Source organism: Somniosus microcephalus, chromosome 20, assembly GCF_052327205.1.
Source record: "Somniosus microcephalus isolate GS21.2 chromosome 20, FLI_Smic_1.0, whole genome shotgun sequence".
NCBI lineage: Eukaryota > Metazoa > Chordata > Chondrichthyes > Squaliformes > Somniosidae > Somniosus > Somniosus microcephalus.
In genome coordinates, this window is record NC_141006.1 from 41,870,574 (window position 1) to 41,888,792 (window position 18,219).

The window sequence follows — 18,219 nt, forward strand, 5'->3', positions numbered from 1 at the left end:
TGGTACCCCCTTCTGTAAAAGAGCGTTCAGCGGGTGCAGTACCGTGGATAGATTCGGTAGAAACTTATGGTAATAGTTAATCAATCCTAGAAACGACCTCAACTGAGAGACATTATCCAGAGCGGGAGCCTTTCCAACTGCCTCTATCTTGTCAGGAGACTTATGAAGCCCCTCCCGGTCAATGACATGACCACAGTATGAGATCCGCTTCTGAAAGAACTCACATTTCTGCCGATTAACTCGAAGTCCATACTCTTTCAGTCTGTTGAGCACCAGTTCCAAGTTTGCGAGGTGTTCTTCATCACCATCTCCTGTAATCAGAATATCGTCCAGGTAACATTGTGTGCCTGGAATTCCCTGTAATACCTGCTCCATGGCCCTCTGCCAAATTGCTGGAGCCGATGCCACTCCAAAAACCAGCCTATTATACCGGTACAAACCTCTATGCGTGTTGATCGTGAGGTACTGGCGTGACTCTTCTTCAACCTCCATCTGCAAGTACGCCTGTGCCAGGTCTATCTTGGTGAAGTGTTTCCCGCCAGACAACGAAGCAAAAATATCCTCAATCCGCGGAAGCGGATACTGCACCGTGTGAAGCACCGGATTAACGGTGATCTTGAAGTCTCCACAGATGCAAACCTTCCCTGGTTCTCCTGGCTTGTTGCTCGAAGGACGTTTCATAACGGGAACAATGGGTGTAGCCCACTCACTCCAATCTACCTTAGACAGTACACCTGAACGTTCTAGCGCTTCCAGTTCTGCTTCTACAGCAGGTCGTATTGCATAGGGTACCGGTCTGGCTTTGAAAAATTTTGGGTGTGCATGTTCATCAATCTTGATGTTTGCCGTAATTCCTCTCAGTGTTCCCAGTCCCTGCTGGAACACCTCTTTAGCATCATCCAATATTCTGGACAATCGTTTAGGTTTGACATTTGTTTCCCCGGAATCTACCGTTAGTGCCTTTAAGGAGTGCCAGTCCATATTCATTTTCCTAATCCACTCCCGTCCCAGTAGTGGTGGACCTCCTTCAGGTAGCACATATAAGTCCATTACTTGGCTTTCTTTGCCCTTGTGGACCACTTTTACTTCTATCTTTCCGATGGGGTACACTCTTTGCCCCGTGTATGTTTTCAATATAATCTCCGCATCCCGTAGGGGAATATGTTGGAATAACCTTTTGTAATCTTTCTTATTCATGACCGTCAATGCCGATCCAGTGTCCAATTCCATCTTTACTTGGACTCCTGCTATCTGAAGAGTGACCCAAATTGTCTGGAGATCTGCATCCTTACCAACGTTGTGTACTCTTAAGCTACCCAGTTCATTACTGCTGGCGTCTGAATCTGACTTCTGTTAGTTCGAACTGTTCTTTGTCACCTTGTGTACCTTTATGTATTTTCCTTGCGGTGACTTTTTGTTGCTGGTCTTCTTTCCTGACCGGCATACTTTAGCTATGTGGCCAAGCCTGCCACACGTTCTGCATTCTTGGTTTTTAAACCAACACTGGTTCTGATCGTGCGTTGTCTTTCCACAACGATAACATTTTACAGTACTCAAAACCAATTGATTTGTACTGAGTTCCGGTGACCGTAGCTGCATTACTGCCGTGCCTCTCGCTGCGGCTTCGTGTGATGCTGCCATAGTGACCGCTTTCTCAAGCGTCAGCTCATTCTCCTCGAGCAGTCACTTTTGTGTATCTTCTTTTAATAATCCACACAAAAATTTATCTCTTAGCGCATCTGTTAGTCCCGTTCCAAACTGACAGTACTTTGCTAGCTTACGCAATTCCATTAAATATTCAGCATTGCTTTCATCTTTCAGCTGCTTTTTGCTGTAAAATTTAAATCGTTCCGCTAGCATCAGCGGCGTGGGGTTTAGATGATTTCTCAGGACAGTAACAATCTCCTCGAACGTCTTCTCCGCCGGTTCATCTGGTGATAAAAGGTGTTTCAATTGCCCGTATGTCTTCGCACCCATTAAGTTTAATAAAGTTAGTGCTTTCTCATCATCTGGGATTTTATTTGCTTTACAATAATTTTGTATGCGTTCTACATACGTGGCCCAATCTTCGATGTCGCTATCAAAGGTATTAATGTTCCCATGTTTAGGCATCATTGCAATTTTTTTTTAGTGATTTCCCTTTTTCCAAGATGGTGGCTTCCCGCTCTTGTCTTCGTCCTCCGCCTACAAAATGGCGGTTTCCCGCGCTTGGCGGTCTTTCCCGCGCTCGCCTTCTTCACCCGCTGGCTGCAATGGCGTTTGGCGTGCCGCTGCTGCTCCCCTTTCCCAGCGGTTAGTAACTCCCCCGACGCTGTCTCCGCTTCACCGCGGCTCCCTCGGGCATTCGCGCTTCCCCGATGTCGCGCCTCGCAGCCCTTCTTGCAGCCCGGTTATTAGCACCGGCTGCGTTCGCCTTCACCGCGGCTCTCGCGCCTTCAGTCGCCCCAGACGCTGCGCCTTTTTGGCCCGAATGCGGCCCGGCCCTTATCACCAGCCGCGATCGATGTCCCCGCGCTGCGCCTTTTGGCCCGAATGCGGCCCGGCCCTTATCTCCGGTCGCGATCGATCTCACCGCCCTTATTCCTCCGTCTTCCCTCCCCGTCTGTACAGCCAACGCGGCCGACTTTCTGCTCGCGTCGCTGACCGGCTTACCCACCACCGAGGTAGAAGGAAGATAGCTGACTGCCGCTGATGGAGGCTTCAAGTTCAGGATATCTTCTGCACTCCGGGTTCTCGATGCCTGCCGCGCGACGTGTCTTCCAGCAGGGTGATGAGGGTGGATGCCTCTCTTCGACGCCCATTCTGTGGACGAAGCCGCCGTGGATATAAACTGCCGCAGGGTAAGAATCGGACTCGTCGCCACTGTTAAGTCTGTGTGTTCTAGTTGTATTTAAGATTAATTACTGACACAGACTACAAGAATAACGTTTCAACAGGTCTTTACTAGTTGGAGGTCAGGGCTATACTAACAGCAATATCACTACACAGTACTTATATACCGGTGGTCACCACCGGTATTACGTATACAGCAGCCAGAGAAAGTAGTACATCTCTTAAGGTGGAACAGGCTTAAGTTCTCTTAAGGTGGAACAGGTTACATACACCACAGTTCCCTCGTACTTTTTTTTTGTTGGTACGTGGTCCCTTTAAGTGGCTGCGTGGCCCATTCAGATTTTCGCGCATGCGCAGTTTCTCCCATATAAAAGCCAGTCAGTAGCCTGCGCGAAACCTCCGGACCACAGTGTGGCCACGTGACCGCGCAGCTTAGCGAGAGCGTTGGTCACAGGGACATTCCCTTGAGCCAGGCTGATTTCTGGCCTGTGGATCATTTGCCTTCTCCAGGCAGCTTCTGAGCCTCCGCCTGGGGAGGGAGGGCACATGGAGATTGGCTGTAGCAGACCTCAGTGGCATGCTACAGTGTAGTGTGCTCAGCCAAATTTTAATCTTTTTAAAAACGTGGCCTATGCAATAGAGTGCATTGTTTCTTTAACCACTTAAACTTTAAAAGGGACACTCTGCCACCCCCTAGACAATAGCATCGCTGTACACCAGGGACAAGCATGTCCCATGGATCCAGCATTGCTATTGTCCAAATGACAGGGAAAACATCAAAGCATTTTTGCGTAATGTTTGAATAGGCCCATATTTAGGCAGGCATATTCCGTATGGCCCCACCCTCTTCACTTCTGCCAGGAAATCCTGTAGGTGGCAGAGACAAGCAATTATCCTGCTTGATAAATGTAGGCCCTAGTTTCTAAATTATTCATCTCACCACATTCAGTGTATTGCGTTATAATGTAATGTACCACAAAGGAAGCTCCTATTTTAGTAGCAGGAAGCACAAGGCCCATCCAGATGGAATATGTGGTTGCTATCAGCTTGCAGATGCCCTGGTTATAATAATACAGATAGGACCATCACAGCAACAAGCACATATGGAGCTTGCTATTAACAAGGATCGGAACGCTGGGGGGTTAGCGATAGCGGATGACCAACGCACAACATCGTGGGACGTGTGGGAATGTCCAATTTCAACAGATTTTTACTTCCGGGTTTTGCAACTCCACTGCACATAAGCAGGCATGATGCGGACTCACATGACACAACTATTTAAGGACCCAATTCACAGATGTTGTGGTGGCGGAGGTTTGGAGTTTTGTGCATTGTCTCGAGTTAAGTGGAAGCAGAATAATGGAAGCAAGGAGGGCAAAGACTACACCCAGGTAAAAGGAGGCACCCCTGGACGTACTGCCGGGTGCAGTAAGGGTGAGGAAGGAGGTCATGTTTCCCAGCGATGGGAACAAGAAACCTGCAGCCACGACAAAAAGGCATGACTGGAGGTGGCCCAAGAAGTGAGTAGCAGGAGCGCGATTAATAGGACTTGGATCCAGGTCAGGAAAGGTGAGCAAAGTTGCAGATTCACCTACATCCTGTAGTGCGCACCGCCCCCCCGACTCTGTCTTGTCAAGTGTACTCCATTCACATCAGTCCTCACACCCACTTAAGTTTCATCAGCACCCTTCGTTCAGTTTCAGTGCCCTTCCTCACCTCCCCCTTCCCCATCAACCACTGCCACTCACCCTAATCCTCATGTAATCTGATACCACCTCAGTTAGCTTCCCCGATTCTCAGCACACGTCCTCAAATGGCACTGTCAACACGTTCCTCAAATGCATGCCAGTGCCACTCGTGATGCATCTGCCTGAATGTCACCTTCACTGAATGCACTGCATCCCTCGGATGCACACATGCCTTACAGCCACTCATAGGTCTTTCGTACCACCCTTGCAGGAGAAGAGAGAACAGAATACAAGGGTGAGGGGGAGAACCAGAGGCAGACCATGGAGCTCGCCACAGCAGAAGAGGAGGAGTTGGAGATAAATGGCATCTCTGCCTTCCTCTGCATCGGAGATGGCGAGACTGGTAGTGCGTTGCTGCAGGGTGAAGGAATTCATCTCTCAGATCCACATCTCCTACAAGACTAAGTCATCTTGACTTGAGCACTCAATGAAATATGATCACCTTGATGATGTGCATTTCAACATGTGTACATTCTCATGACTAAATCATATCCATCACTTCTCTCCTCCAGGGCCATCACGTGAATGAATAACTGCAGCCCCTGCCCTTTGTTGATGAGGATTCCTCAGAGGAGCTCATTCCTGCTGAGGGTGCACTGGCACAAGACACATGCAAACCATGCAGATACAAGCACTTTGGTGGGTCCTCTTCGAGGGTTAGGTGGGGTATCACCAGGTGAATCACACTTCATAAGTGAGCACGAGCAGAGAGTGGTGGCAGGGACAGCTGTGAAGAGTCAGTGTCAGAGGGCAGAGCTGGACAGAGATGCTGAACCCAGGGGGGCCATCAATGAAAAGGAGAATGTGTGAGGGTCAGCAGCAACTGTGCGAGATACTGGCAGTCCTGCCAGGCACATTAATTACAATGTGCCAGAGAATGTAGAAGTTCAGCTCAAACATTTGTGGAGTGATGTCGCAGGCCATTGTGAAGATGTTTTCCATTGAGAGAGTGGCCTCTTCTGTGGAACGTAAATTGCAGAGCATTAATGAGTCCCTCAGGGCCTGACTGCGGCCTTTCAAACTATGAAAACCAGCGTGTCTACTGCCTTACAAGGAATGGCAGATAGATTAGGCGTGGGCTTCCAAGGCATCACTGATCTCCAAGCTGCTGTCCCACAGAAAGGCTGGAGTGATGTGTCGCTGGCCCAGGAGAGGGATGATGGCGATAGGGGAGGTGAAAGTGCACCATCCTCTCAAAGCATTTTCATGTCTCACCTGTTGACCTTCCCTCAACCAGTGGACATGGACGTGCTGCCTCCTCTCCCACTGGCCCAGTCTGCCCCTGCACAGATGCAGGTGGAGCAGTCTTTGGCAGGGCCCTCACGGGCTCCAACATCCATAGGTCATCGGCCACAAGCACCGCAAAAGTCCGAGCAGGGATGGGAGCAGCTGCCACTACCTCTGCTGGAGCCACAGGGATTGCACCACGTTGAAGTGCTAGAGAAAGAAAAAAGCTTTGAAGTTCACCAAGTGCACGCGCATGGGTGTTTTCAAAAATTTGTTAATGTATTTAATTTATAAAGTCACATTAAATTTATTACGTTGCACCATTTTCCAGTGTTCCCCATTCTTGAATGATGAGTGTCAAGTCTGCTTTTCATTTGTTTGCTGCTGAATGTGAAGACATGGAATTGACTGAGGGCAACTGGTTAATGTGTAATGAGTGGATGGATGGCTACCGAACTGTTTGTGTAAGTGGGGGAGAGCGGGGGGAAGGGGACGGGGATTGTGATACTTACTTTGGCCCAGTGTGAGTGACTAGCTGAACCTTTGAGCTATTAGGGCAACCCTGGCATCTTGAGCAGCAGTGTGATCGAATGGTCTGCCATTGGGGCGCCCCATTTCATCCTCCTCCTCAGCATTGGAATCCTCACCAGATGAGGAGTGCTGAGCGGCTTGTTCCTCCTGCACCTCTAGTCTTCATTTCTGCACTATGTTATGCAGAACACAGTGCACCACGATTATCCTAGAGACCCTCGCTGGCGAGTACTGAAGGGCACCTCCAGACCTCTCCAGGCACCTGAAGTGCATCTTGAACATGCCAATAGCTTGCTCGATGACACATCTGGTTCTCATATGGCTCATGTTATAGCGCTCCTGGTGTTTATCGGTGGAGTTCCTCAGAGGTGTCATCAACCAGGTTTGAAGGGGACATCCTTTGTCGCCTAGCAGCCACCCTTTAAGGCTGGTTCCAGGTCTGAACAGGTCGGGGATGTTGCACTGCCACAGTATGAAAGCATCACGGCAGCTCCCAGTGTGGTATCTTGAGGTGGCCATAGATGGAGACGGACACAGGTTAACTCCTTAACATGGTTTAATCAACACTTGCACATAAAAGCTTCTGCCATGAGGCAGCACAAGCAAAGAGTACAACCAGTACAGACCAGACTTAACTCAGGAGACCAATTGCCACAGCACCACCTGGTGGATCAGGTTACTCATAACCTCCCAGGTTACTACACCCAGGGAATCTGGTGCAGACCTGCATGAACCTTTTTTGTGGTTGCACACCAGCTGAATGTTGATGGAATGAAATCCAATGCGGTTGATAAATGCTCCTGGTTGATCTGGAGGTGCTCAGATTGCCATGCGTGTGCAGGTGATGGTACCCTGTGCCTGTGGGAAGCCAGCCAGAAACGTGATTCTGAGTGCATGCTCATTTTGGCTATTTTCATCACAAGGGAAAGGTTGCATACCTCCCAACCCTGGAAAACAATCCATCCGTTACCTGCCTCATGCATTTATGCGCAGCTGACTGCGAGACCCTCGCTATGTCTCCAGTAGCACCCTGGAAGGAACCAGAGGCAAAGAAATTTCGGGCTGTGGTGACTTTCACAGCCACTGGTAATGCGTGTCCACAAGGTCCAGCAGGGAGCAGGTTGTCTTCTAGGAGGCTGCAGATGTCTGCGACCATCTGACATGACAATCTCAGCCTTCGGAAGCACTGCTCCTCTGAGAAGTCAAGGAAGCTGAGCCTCTGTAAAGCCTGTTAAGTGGGTAGTGCCTCCTGCAACCTCGGCCACTCTGTTGCTCCCTTCTCTCTTGTCCACCTGCAGCTCCCTCCGCAGCTCACCATTGCTGCTGATGATGCTCATTCCCTTCCTGGTCCAAAGTCCAATCAGAAGCAGCCTCGGCGCCACCCATCCTGTTGTTCTCTGTGTGAACACCTCCAAACTGTACAAACAAGTCTCTCACAAGTACTCTCGCCAAGCCGTTTCCCAGAGGGAACTGAGAAAGCAGCTGTGAGCACTGAGCCTTTATTGACAATGGGCCTCCTGACCTTTAAGCAGCCCAATAAAGTGTCGCTCCATCTCGCCTTGGTTTCAGTGCTGAGTTGTCCGTGGAACCCCTGCAGCAGCTGTTAATTCCAAATCTGGCTCACAATCACATTATAGAAGCATGATTTAAATATGTTAATGATGGACCCATCTCTCCACGAAGGGATATTCGGCCATCCCAATATCCACCGTCATAAAAACGGCAACGGGCGTGTGTGCGGTGGGTTAGGGTTGCATTCCACGCATTTGAAGGTTTAACCCAACCCTTTCCCATCCATCGTGCGAGGGTTAATATTGAAGTCATGGGCCTAGAAATTCAGTAGCGCCCAGTTTGGGGTGCCAGCCTCGCCAGGGCGCTAAAAGTAGCGCCCCGGAAGCAGTCGCGGCCGCCCGCCGGAAATTCAGTTTGCGCACCCCAGAGGGAAGCGCGGCGCTACTGGGGGCACCCTGCATCCCTCTTGGGGCGCTGCAGCTGAATATCGCTGCGCAACATGCCGCAGCGTGTCGCGCTGCGGTACTGCAGGCCTTCCTCCCCTTCTTAAAGGGGAGGAGCCTTGTGCAGCGTGATCGAGGATCGCGAGTGCCAGCAATAGAGCCCGGCACCGAGGAGAAGTGCTGGGCTCTTGGAATGCAGTCGGCACTCCGCGGGGGGGGGGCTCAGGAGGCTGGGGACGGCGGCGCGGAGAGGTGCTGGCAAGCGGCCAGCAAAAAAAATGGCCGCCCCGCACCTCCTTTAATTAGCGCCTCTACCGCCGCAGGTAGGCCCCCCTGAACCGATCGCAAATAGCGTCCAGTGTTAAAGCAGGGGGCGCATCTAAATATCGTGATCGGGGCATTAGCGGGGCGCTGCGCACACCGATGACATCATCGGTAGCGGCACAGCGCTAACGGCTAGCACCGCCATTAGTGTCCCGCTGAATTTAGCGGGAGGCGTGGCCAGTGGCTTCCAACCCACTTAGCGCCCTCTTAAGGCGCTAACGGGTGGCGCAGCCCACTGAATTTCTAGGCCATGGTCCTTTACACGGGGTACATGAGACAGAAACTAACATTTTTTCAAAAAAACTAGAGAAGGAGGGTCTTTCGAGTTGCACCACGTGTTGCCTCTTGCAGTGTGGAGGTGTCAAGTGACAGTTGCTCTGCAGCCAGCAAGTCTGCAAAACTAGCTCTTCAGGTTAGATTCGGAAATGTTCAAACAAGTTTGAAATGGCGTGAAATGCTGCGTTACACAGATATGAATTGTATTACAAAAAGATAGTGCACAACACCGCTCACAAGTGTACACCATGAATTAGTATGTGAGCACAGATATCCTTACTCCTGCTAGACCTTCACCCAGACTGTCCTCTCAAGGTATTTCACCCTCCCTCCTAAAACTAAATCATTCTTCAATGCTAAACACATGATTTGGAATAGCTCACAAAGGATCATGGAACTGTAAAACTAACTCACCTCCAATCACACCTGCAAGGTAGACCAGGCCAACCCGATGGCCTTTGTGAACCAGCTCTAATGGAATTCCCAGAATAAGCTGCATAAAAAGGTTCCCTATTATGTGCTGGACCCTGCAGGTACAAAAGAAGAACAGGTTCTTTTTGATTATTTGCATGTGTACATTTCGCACAAAGCATCACCCTCAAGACTGGCTTATCGACCAAAGATTAATGTACGTTGGAGATAGCAGTGCAGTGGCCCTAGTCATTCTGATAGACCACTATTGGTGGCGATCTTAACCCTACTCGCTCAGCAGAAACATGGCGGGAGGGCAGTTAAAATCGCCCTGGCTCTTACCTGTCTGAAAGCCACCATGCCCAGTAATTCCGGTCCCAACGCGTGAGTACGGACGGGGTACTCACGCGTGGGCCCGTTGGAAGTGCCAGATTTCAGCATGCACAGCGCATGTGCGGGAAACCGGCATTTCCTCCAAGGGGTTCAGAGGTCCAACGCGTGCGCGCAGGACTCTGCGCGCACGTGTTGAACTTCCTTCTTTTTGACAGGTTTGCCCGTGTGTAAGGGCCTCAACTTTTTAGAAATGTAAAAAGGAGACGTAAGGACTTGATTCTTTAAGGTAAGTGGTCTATTATTTAAAATTATAACATTTTTTCCACAGCTTTATTGTTTTTAAGGACTTTACAGTAAGGTAAGTTTATTTTTAGACCCGATTTCTTAAAAAATTATTTTTTTTTAAAATTTGATTAATTGTTTAAAATAGTTTTTTAAAGTTATTTATAGTTCATTTAATTAGTGGGATTTTTTAAAAATTTTATTTAAAGTTTAAGTAGTGTTTTGGGCACCCGTAGTTTTCATGAGTTTGACAGTTCTTACTATCAAACTCATGAATGAAGTTTTCCCTCCCCTGATTGGCTGCCCAGTGCTCACCTGATCCCAGCCGGCACATCGAACTAACTACGCCGCTGGATCAGGCAAGCACAGCGCGCCGACAGCTGAACCGGGCCAGTGACGGGAATTCCAAGCAGTCCCAGGCTTCAGCTGTCGGCGCGCCGGGTAAGTGCACATCGGGGGCTTGCACGCGTGGCAAGCCCCCAAACCTAATTTCTGGGCCAATATGTGCTCCTGAGCAGGCAGCAAGGACACGTGCCCGGAGCCAATAGGCATGTTGTGGGCCAATAACATCATTAAGACCCGACTGTAATTTTAACTCAGGCCTGAGCGGGGAATCCAACTGGAGTTAAAATCGGGGCCAAACACACATCCTTTGATCCTCACATGTGTTCTGGCAGACCACTGGCCATTCATGGTTCCAGACAGCATAGTCACTACAGCACATTTTTATACAGTTCACAGAAATGCTGTTCTAGATAAGGACTTGTTTGGTCAGATTTGACAGATGTTCAGGATGCTTATCACTGTATTGATGTGATTTGATTTTACTTGCGTTGTCTTTTCATTTTCTCAACTTCAAAGAGTCAATGACATTGATTGGGGTTTTCTGTTTCTGGGCTTGCCAGCCTATTACTTTCTCTCCATCAATGTGAATAAGTGGAAAACTGCAGTTGGCAGGTGCAGAAGCAGAAAACCATGGCCATTATGTCTAGCAAAAATACTTTTCTTAAATCAATTGTATGTTTAATATACTTTCAAAATAACTAACCAACCATATTGTACAAAAGGGAACTAAGCCCAAATGAAGTTATTCCTTGGCCTATTTCACCGGTCTCTCAATTTAGATGATGCCCATTTAATTGGCCAGTATTAAGGCAACAAGGGAAGAGCTGAAAATCAAACCAATGTGGGGAAAAGTCACAGAAATGGGATTAAGAGGATTACATGGCGTAATCCCACAGAGCCAATATAGGCACATTGGGCCAATTCTGTGTTGTAAAATTCTATACTCCTATAGCCATTGGTCTGTCATTACATTTACTCCTGGGAGTCTAGTGGATTAAGAAAAATACATTTTTAATTATAGTCAGTTTTGAAGGTTGTAACATCTTTAACAAATCCAGCCTCAATTTCAAGCCCTGTTATTACACAAAATGGGCCAGATTGCTTTTTTCCATGTACAATACCCACATAAATGTAAAGTCTTAATAGTTTAGTGCAACAAAACAGCAAGATAAATCACTCCACTGAGAATAGGCACATGAATTGTGGTTGGGCTGCTATATGTATGCTTTGGTAGATTATTATTGGTAGAAATGTAATATTAAAACTAATAATGATTCAACGACCAACGATGATATACAGCATTCCTTCCCAACAGTACGGGCTCGATGGGCTGAATGGCCTTCTTCTGTGCTGTAACCATTCTATGAAGCTGGAATCAAAGATTGACAGGCAGTACAGCCTTCATTTGCAAGTGTGCACAGGCTATGCTTTATTGAGGAATTAGTGTCACGCCCAATCTTATTTCCACCTGAGCTGAACATTGGGTATCTTGTTTTCTTCCCTCCCGAGCTGTAGACAGGGAAGCCAATTGTAATGTCCCCACCATTTCCCCAGATGACAACAGCCGACTCATTTGGTCAGTATAGCTCAGTATCATGCCATACGGTGCCTTGAACCATTGTCATCATGATGCCCAGTTCCTTTTTTTTATAAAAGTCAACACTAAAACCTAATTATTATAGGTGTGTGACTTCAGGCATTTCCTGTGCTTTATTTATCCACAAAATAAAACAATATTCATGTGAGAATCACTTACCCGGCATGCACCAGCATGTAAGACACAAATCTCCAGGCCTCCTTCCTCTTGTCAGGCCGGTATATGAATGGACTTTCCCACACCCCTTTGTCCAAAGTAATCCACTGCTCCTGAGGCATCCAGACGGCATAGTAAATAAAAATAGCCAGCTGAAAAATAAAACGGGAATTTCACAAAGGACATTTTAAACACAAATTCTCTAGAAGTAAATAACTTACCCAACCACAGAGTGCTGTGCTTTGTGGTAGTTATGAATTCCCAGAAAATGGAGGTGGTGGGGGGTGGGATTTGGCTTTTTGTTGCATTCAGAGATCCAATATTTCATAGAATCATAGAAATTTATGGCACAGAAGGAGGCCATTCGACCCATCCTGTCTGTGCCAAATGAAAAAGAGCTAGTCCAGCCTAATCCCACTTTCCAGCTCTTGGTCCGTGGCCTTGTAGGTTACGGCACGTCAAGTGCATACCCAAGTACTTTTTAAATGCGATGAGGGTTTCTGCCTCTACCACCCTTTCAGGCAGTGAGTTCCAGACCCCCACCACCCTCTGGGTGAAAAAGGTTCTCCTCAGTTCATAAGAGCATAAGAACATAAGCATATTTGTACAATGGAATCCAAGAATCTGATCCCACACAACATGCAAGAGTCTTTCTAGGCCACCAAGGAAAACCAACAGATGCTTTTTTTTAAGGGACCTCATTTTATTCTCGTTTTCTCCTTCTCTCCCTCTCAGAGGATTGTGTGCCACTGGAGAAAATTGATGTACACTCCCCTCTAAATGACCAACCTTGAAACAGCTAGCCAACACCAAAAGGGAAAATAAACATCTACTTAGAACTTGAAGGAAGCCAGACTTTCGCACCACAACCGACAAATGAGCAGGATGATTAGAACAACAACAACAACTTGTATATACATAGCGCCTTTAACGTAGTAAAACGTCCCAAGGTGCTCCACAGGGGCATTATAAGACAAAAAATTTGACACTGCGCAACATAAGTAGAAATTAGGGCAGGTGCCCAAAAGCTTGGTCAAAGAGGTAGGTTTTAAGGAGCGTCTTAAAGGAGGAAAGTGAGGTAGAGAGGCGGAGAGGGTTAGGCAGGGAATTCCAGAGCTTGGGGCCCAGGCAACAGAAGGCACGGCCACCAATGGTTGAGCGATTATAATCAGGGATGCACAAGAGGGCAGAATTAGAGGAGCGTAGATATCTCGGGGGGTTGTGGGGCTGGAGGAGATTACAGAGATAGGGAGAGGCGAGGCCATGGAGGGATTTGAAAACAAGGATGAGAATTTTGAAATCCAGGCATTGCTTAACCAGGAGCCAATGTAGGTCAGCGAGCACAGGGGTTATAAGCGAACGGGATTTGGTGCGAGTTAGGACACAGGCAGCCAAGTTTTGGATGACCTCAAGTTTACGTAGGGTAGAACGTGGGAGGCCAGCCAGGAGTGTGTGCAAATAGTCAAGTCTAGAGGTAACAAAGACATGGATGAGGGTTTCAGCAGCAGATCAGCTGAGGCAAGGGTGGAGATGGGCTAAAGCCCTCCCTGTATTGCCGCTGCGCCAGCCACGACAGGACAGTGGGGAAATGTGCAATGATGTAGCCGGAATTCATGCTTATATTTTTCTCCTGCATTTTCAAGCCCATCATATTTTGAAGCAACAGACCACCCTAAAATAATCCAAATTTGGCAATATGCAAGTATTCGTGAACTAATTCAAAATGAATTTAGCTCATATCTCAATTCTACCAACAAATACTGTGAATAACGTTAATCATGTTAAAGTCTGTATATTTTTTGTTTTATTCTCCAAAAGTGAGTGATGGTCCTCTTAAATCATGGTAAAATAAATGATACTATTTTTTAACATATGGAACCAGGATAAGCCCCAGAGTGAACTGCACTATTGTGGCAACTTAAAGTATGGAAATGCAATTCTCACTGGCATCATTTTAGAACCACATAAGCTATAAAATATCTCAGTCAAATCAGGCTGCCCTAAACAAATAAATCAGAAATGCTCTTTAACATTTCACAGGCCAATTAGCAATATTGAAGTAGAAGGCAAACTGTTGACCCACAGTAATTGTTCTGCACAACTCAAATAAATTATTATATTTAAAATTTCTACATGAATTGTTTGCATTTCTTAAAACACTCTTTAATATGTGTTTTTAAAACATCTTAATAGCCACCCATAAAGGCATGTGTTTTTTGCACATTCTTTCTCGCCTTTAAGGGATTTCCACAGGCATGTCAAGCCTAAGGTCGAGGACAGTAGTAGCAAAGACAATTTAAAAAAGGTAAATTGTCTTCGTATCACAGACTCTAGAGCATACGTTTCCCCAGATCCTAGGGGTCTATTTGGGGATCCCTGAGGTCGAAAGACTCTATTAATCAGATTGCTGTATTTTTCTGTATTTGTGGACTTGCCAGCACAATGTTTCTGTACGCTAAATAAAATATTTTCTAAATTGATAGCACAGTTTTTCTTTGAGTATCAGACACTGTCTGTCAGGTGTTAGGACACAGGTTCCGCAGAAGTGTCTTAATATTTGCAGGGGCACCCCACACAGAAGAGCTTGAAAATCATTGCTCTAGGCCCATATGAAAACCATACCGCAAAAATAATTTTATAAATCCCGCCACAGTGTTGTATTGTACAATGAAGAAGATAGAAACATGTCAATTGGTAAGAAATAGGAGTCATTATCTCAACATCTCCAGTTTATTATTTTGTGTACTGGCCTTTCAGATCTAGTGAAGACAATGACAACCAAATACGTGCATTTATTTAGCACCTTTAGCATAAAGAACATCCCAAATATCTTCACAAGGAAAACAGATGGCGACAGAAGGTTCATGTTGGTAGGATAATATCTTCCATTTCTTAAGATCTTCCTCATGTCATCATAAAAGGTTCTGAGATGAATCAGTCATTCATGAAAGAAAGACTTATGAAATAATACCGAGTGGCCTACGGGTGGCGCTGTCCAGGGAGAGTATACATACTCGGGCACGGGCCCAGCTTGCGCAGGACATTCTTAACAGGAACTAGTGAAGGACACAACTAGACCTCCATGTTGTAAAACAGTTGATTAAAGCTTTGTTTAATGCTTTAGACCAAGTGCCGAGTAGTTTTCTTACATCAGGTTCTATCTCCAGTATAAATGATTCCATGTAAATAAAACGTTTCATTGCCATAATGCAGTAGTTTGCACAGTTACATCAATATAAATGGAACACACAATGGGGAACAGTGTGATGGGTTTTTCTCCATTAGTTTATGAAAACTTAATAATAACCCACTTTATCATCAGGCTATCATCAAGTCTTCCTTACTTGTGGAAAAATGAAGGATGCTGGATGCCTACCATTAGATTAGGAGGAGGTAATTCAGATCAAGGACTTCTGATGACATTGCAAAGTGCAAGAGCAAGGCTCGAATGGCTTGTTCATCAGCAGAATACTGAGGCTGGATAGCTGCCATTTATCCTCTAATAGACATCTATTATTCATATAATGGAGAGTTTAACATTTTTTGGTGGTGGTTGCTTCTTTTGATATTTCTGGTTACTGGTGAATAACAAAGGATCTCACTGCTATGATGTTGCATCTCAGAATATATGAACATAGGAATGTAGAGGACTGAAAAGGGTAATTTTGGTCCATCTCCCCAGCCCAAATATGGAGCTGTAATGTGAACTCTCAGAAGACCAGTTCATTTGCAGTGGTGAAACAGAGAAATTCACTGTTCCCCAATGATACATTCTCATCAGTTACAGTTGTACACTACAGGTTGTATTTTAGCATAAATGTGGACTCTACCTCAGCCAAACTTATGGAGATAATGAAGATCGGTGGAGGAAGGCAATTTGCTCTTTCCATATAGCGACTTCTGGTATCTTCAGGAAGCATCCAATTAGACACGGTTGTGTGAACCTTGTGACACCATGAACAGCACTGAGGCGATTCCCTATTCGCCTCTTCATTCAGATTTTCATTTTCTGGTTCTCTTTGCTTCATCTCCATCTTTAGGACCGGAGTAAATCCTAATTCAATGTTATCTGTTTAAAAAAAAGTCACAACATAAACAATTTCCAAGACACCAAAATCCAACAGTTCAGAATTACATTGGCCAAGATCAGAGACATACTATTCTTGGCTGATCAGCAGAAACTAGTATGGAAATGGAGGAACATATTGTATTTGGTGTGATATAGTGCTCAACTCCTGCTCCAATATACCATTAGACAAGACAACTATTGGATGTTAAAAGTACCAAACAGTGTTGAATGAATAGCAGATTTGATCTAAGATGCAGAACATTTTCACTGAAGTAACTATTCCACAGCATTCCAGCATCTATTGTATCCCTCTGTACCTAAAATCTGAGGTATCTATCCAGCCATTATGTGGCAATCCTAATTAATAGGCTATTTTGGCTGAGGAGGGCGAAGCACGTGATCAAGTTAGATCTAATGATTAAGTAACATCTCTCCTCCATTACCTAGCTGAGTGGGAACACCCGCGCCTGGCTCCACCCTTACTTATCCAGTCATAGCCAGAGAATATCCTGCAATGGCTTCTCGTCCCGCAAGACCCCAAGGGCTAGAAATTTGTCTACTCAGCGCCACACGTTTGGCACTAAAACACCGGCTGCCGCTCTTTCGACAGCTGGTGTTGGGTCCCGCATTAGCCGTTATTTCCGTCCTTACCATTGCCGGTAACTAGCAGCACAATGCAGATAAAAAAGGCGGCGTGGTGACGTCAATCGGCGTGCAACGTCGACTTAACGTTACCAATGCGTAACTCAACCCCAGCGCTGAATTCAGCGCTGGGTCCTAAGCACCTGGCGTGCAAGCAGACTGACAGTGGCGATGTCAACGACTCTTAAAGGGACACACACATTTTTCAGGTAAGTTTAGATTTAAGCTCTTGGACTGCGTTTTGTTGATGTTATTGAGGTAGTGGCTTGCTGCATTGGATGTTAAACGTTTTTTAAGTGTGTAGGGAGTGCTGCTGGATGCTTGCAAGGGCTCTGATGGTAAATGAAGGCCTTTGAGAAGACAGAAAATTCTGCAAATACTCAGCAGGTCACACAACATCCGTGGAGAGAAAAACAGAGTTCACGTCTCAGGTCGAAATGCTGCCTGGCTAGTTGAGTATTTCCAGCATTTTATGCTGTCATTTCAGATTTACAGCATCCGCTTGCAGAGGGAAGAGGAAGATACTGAAGAGGAGGAAGCCGAAGAGGAGGAAGCTGAAGAGGAGGAAGCGGAAGGAAGGATGCCTCCCAGACAGCCCCTTTGTGGTCGGGATATCCAGGATGGAATCATCCACCTGCGGTCCCAATGACCACATCCCCAAGTCCCCTTTCAACATTAATCCCACACCTTACCTTCCATCTGTTACTGACCATCACAATGTCCTCTTGGCCACGATGCTGAAATAAAAGCCACCACAAAGCAAACTTTCTAATCCAACTTTATCCATCTATACATCCAATATGACACCAAGAAATCAACTCATCACCTGTATGCATTCTCTCAGTGACTGTCTTGTGGGTGCCTTTGCCAATCCTACTGATGTCACACTGTGCTCCCCCAATGGCTGCAGCATGGCTAGTGGAAGGCTGCTGACTTTCAGTGGGGGACACTGCAAATGGCCTTGCTGGTCGACCTTGAGGAGCTGGCGGCTGGGAGTGTCAAATCAGTTTTCTTCTTCTTGTTCTTCTTCACTCTCCTCTCCCTCTTCTTGGTCACCCACTGGCTGGACAGGCTGCATTTCTGTGTGAAATGAGGAAGTTACAAGGGTGGAGTTGTGGTGAGGGGAGGGCAGGAAAGCATGCGGTGCATGCCAGAAGGAGGATAATGTATGAGGATACCAGTGTCTTTTAACCTTTCAGCCCTGGCACTGGCCAAGGGCTCAGCCATGCGCCTGCCAAGAATGGCCTGTACCGAATCCTCCAAGGGGGTGAGGTGAGGCTAGGAATGGGAGATCTGCCTTGTGATTGGTGCATATTGTTGGTAGGTGAGTGATTGGTGGTGGGCCATGCATTAAGAGTGTGTGAGGCTAGTGGTGCAGTTGGTAGGAGACGACTTTTGAAGATGCATTCACTGACCTTGACCAGTGGTCTGAGGCCACGAAGCTTCTTTGGGCACTGGAACCAGGTGGTGGGGGCAACACTGCTGGCAGTG

The 18,219-nt window shown here is 46.7% G+C and overlaps 1 protein-coding gene across 1 annotated transcript in view; it reads right to left on the bottom strand.

Annotated features, from left to right (window-relative positions):
- Positions 1–18,219, bottom strand: part of rhbdl2 (rhomboid, veinlet-like 2 (Drosophila)) — a 90,516-nt gene that overhangs the window by 47,199 nt on the left and 25,098 nt on the right. Inside the window, exons 2-4 of the mRNA XM_085962490.1 lie at positions 15,848–16,086; positions 12,021–12,169; positions 9,308–9,420 (exon numbers count right to left, since the gene is read on the bottom strand). Of these exons, the coding sequence (XP_085818616.1) occupies positions 9,308–9,420; positions 12,021–12,169; positions 15,848–16,051 (466 nt within the window). The 5' untranslated portion in view covers positions 16,052–16,086. The remainder of the gene's footprint in view (positions 1–9,307; positions 9,421–12,020; positions 12,170–15,847; positions 16,087–18,219) is intronic.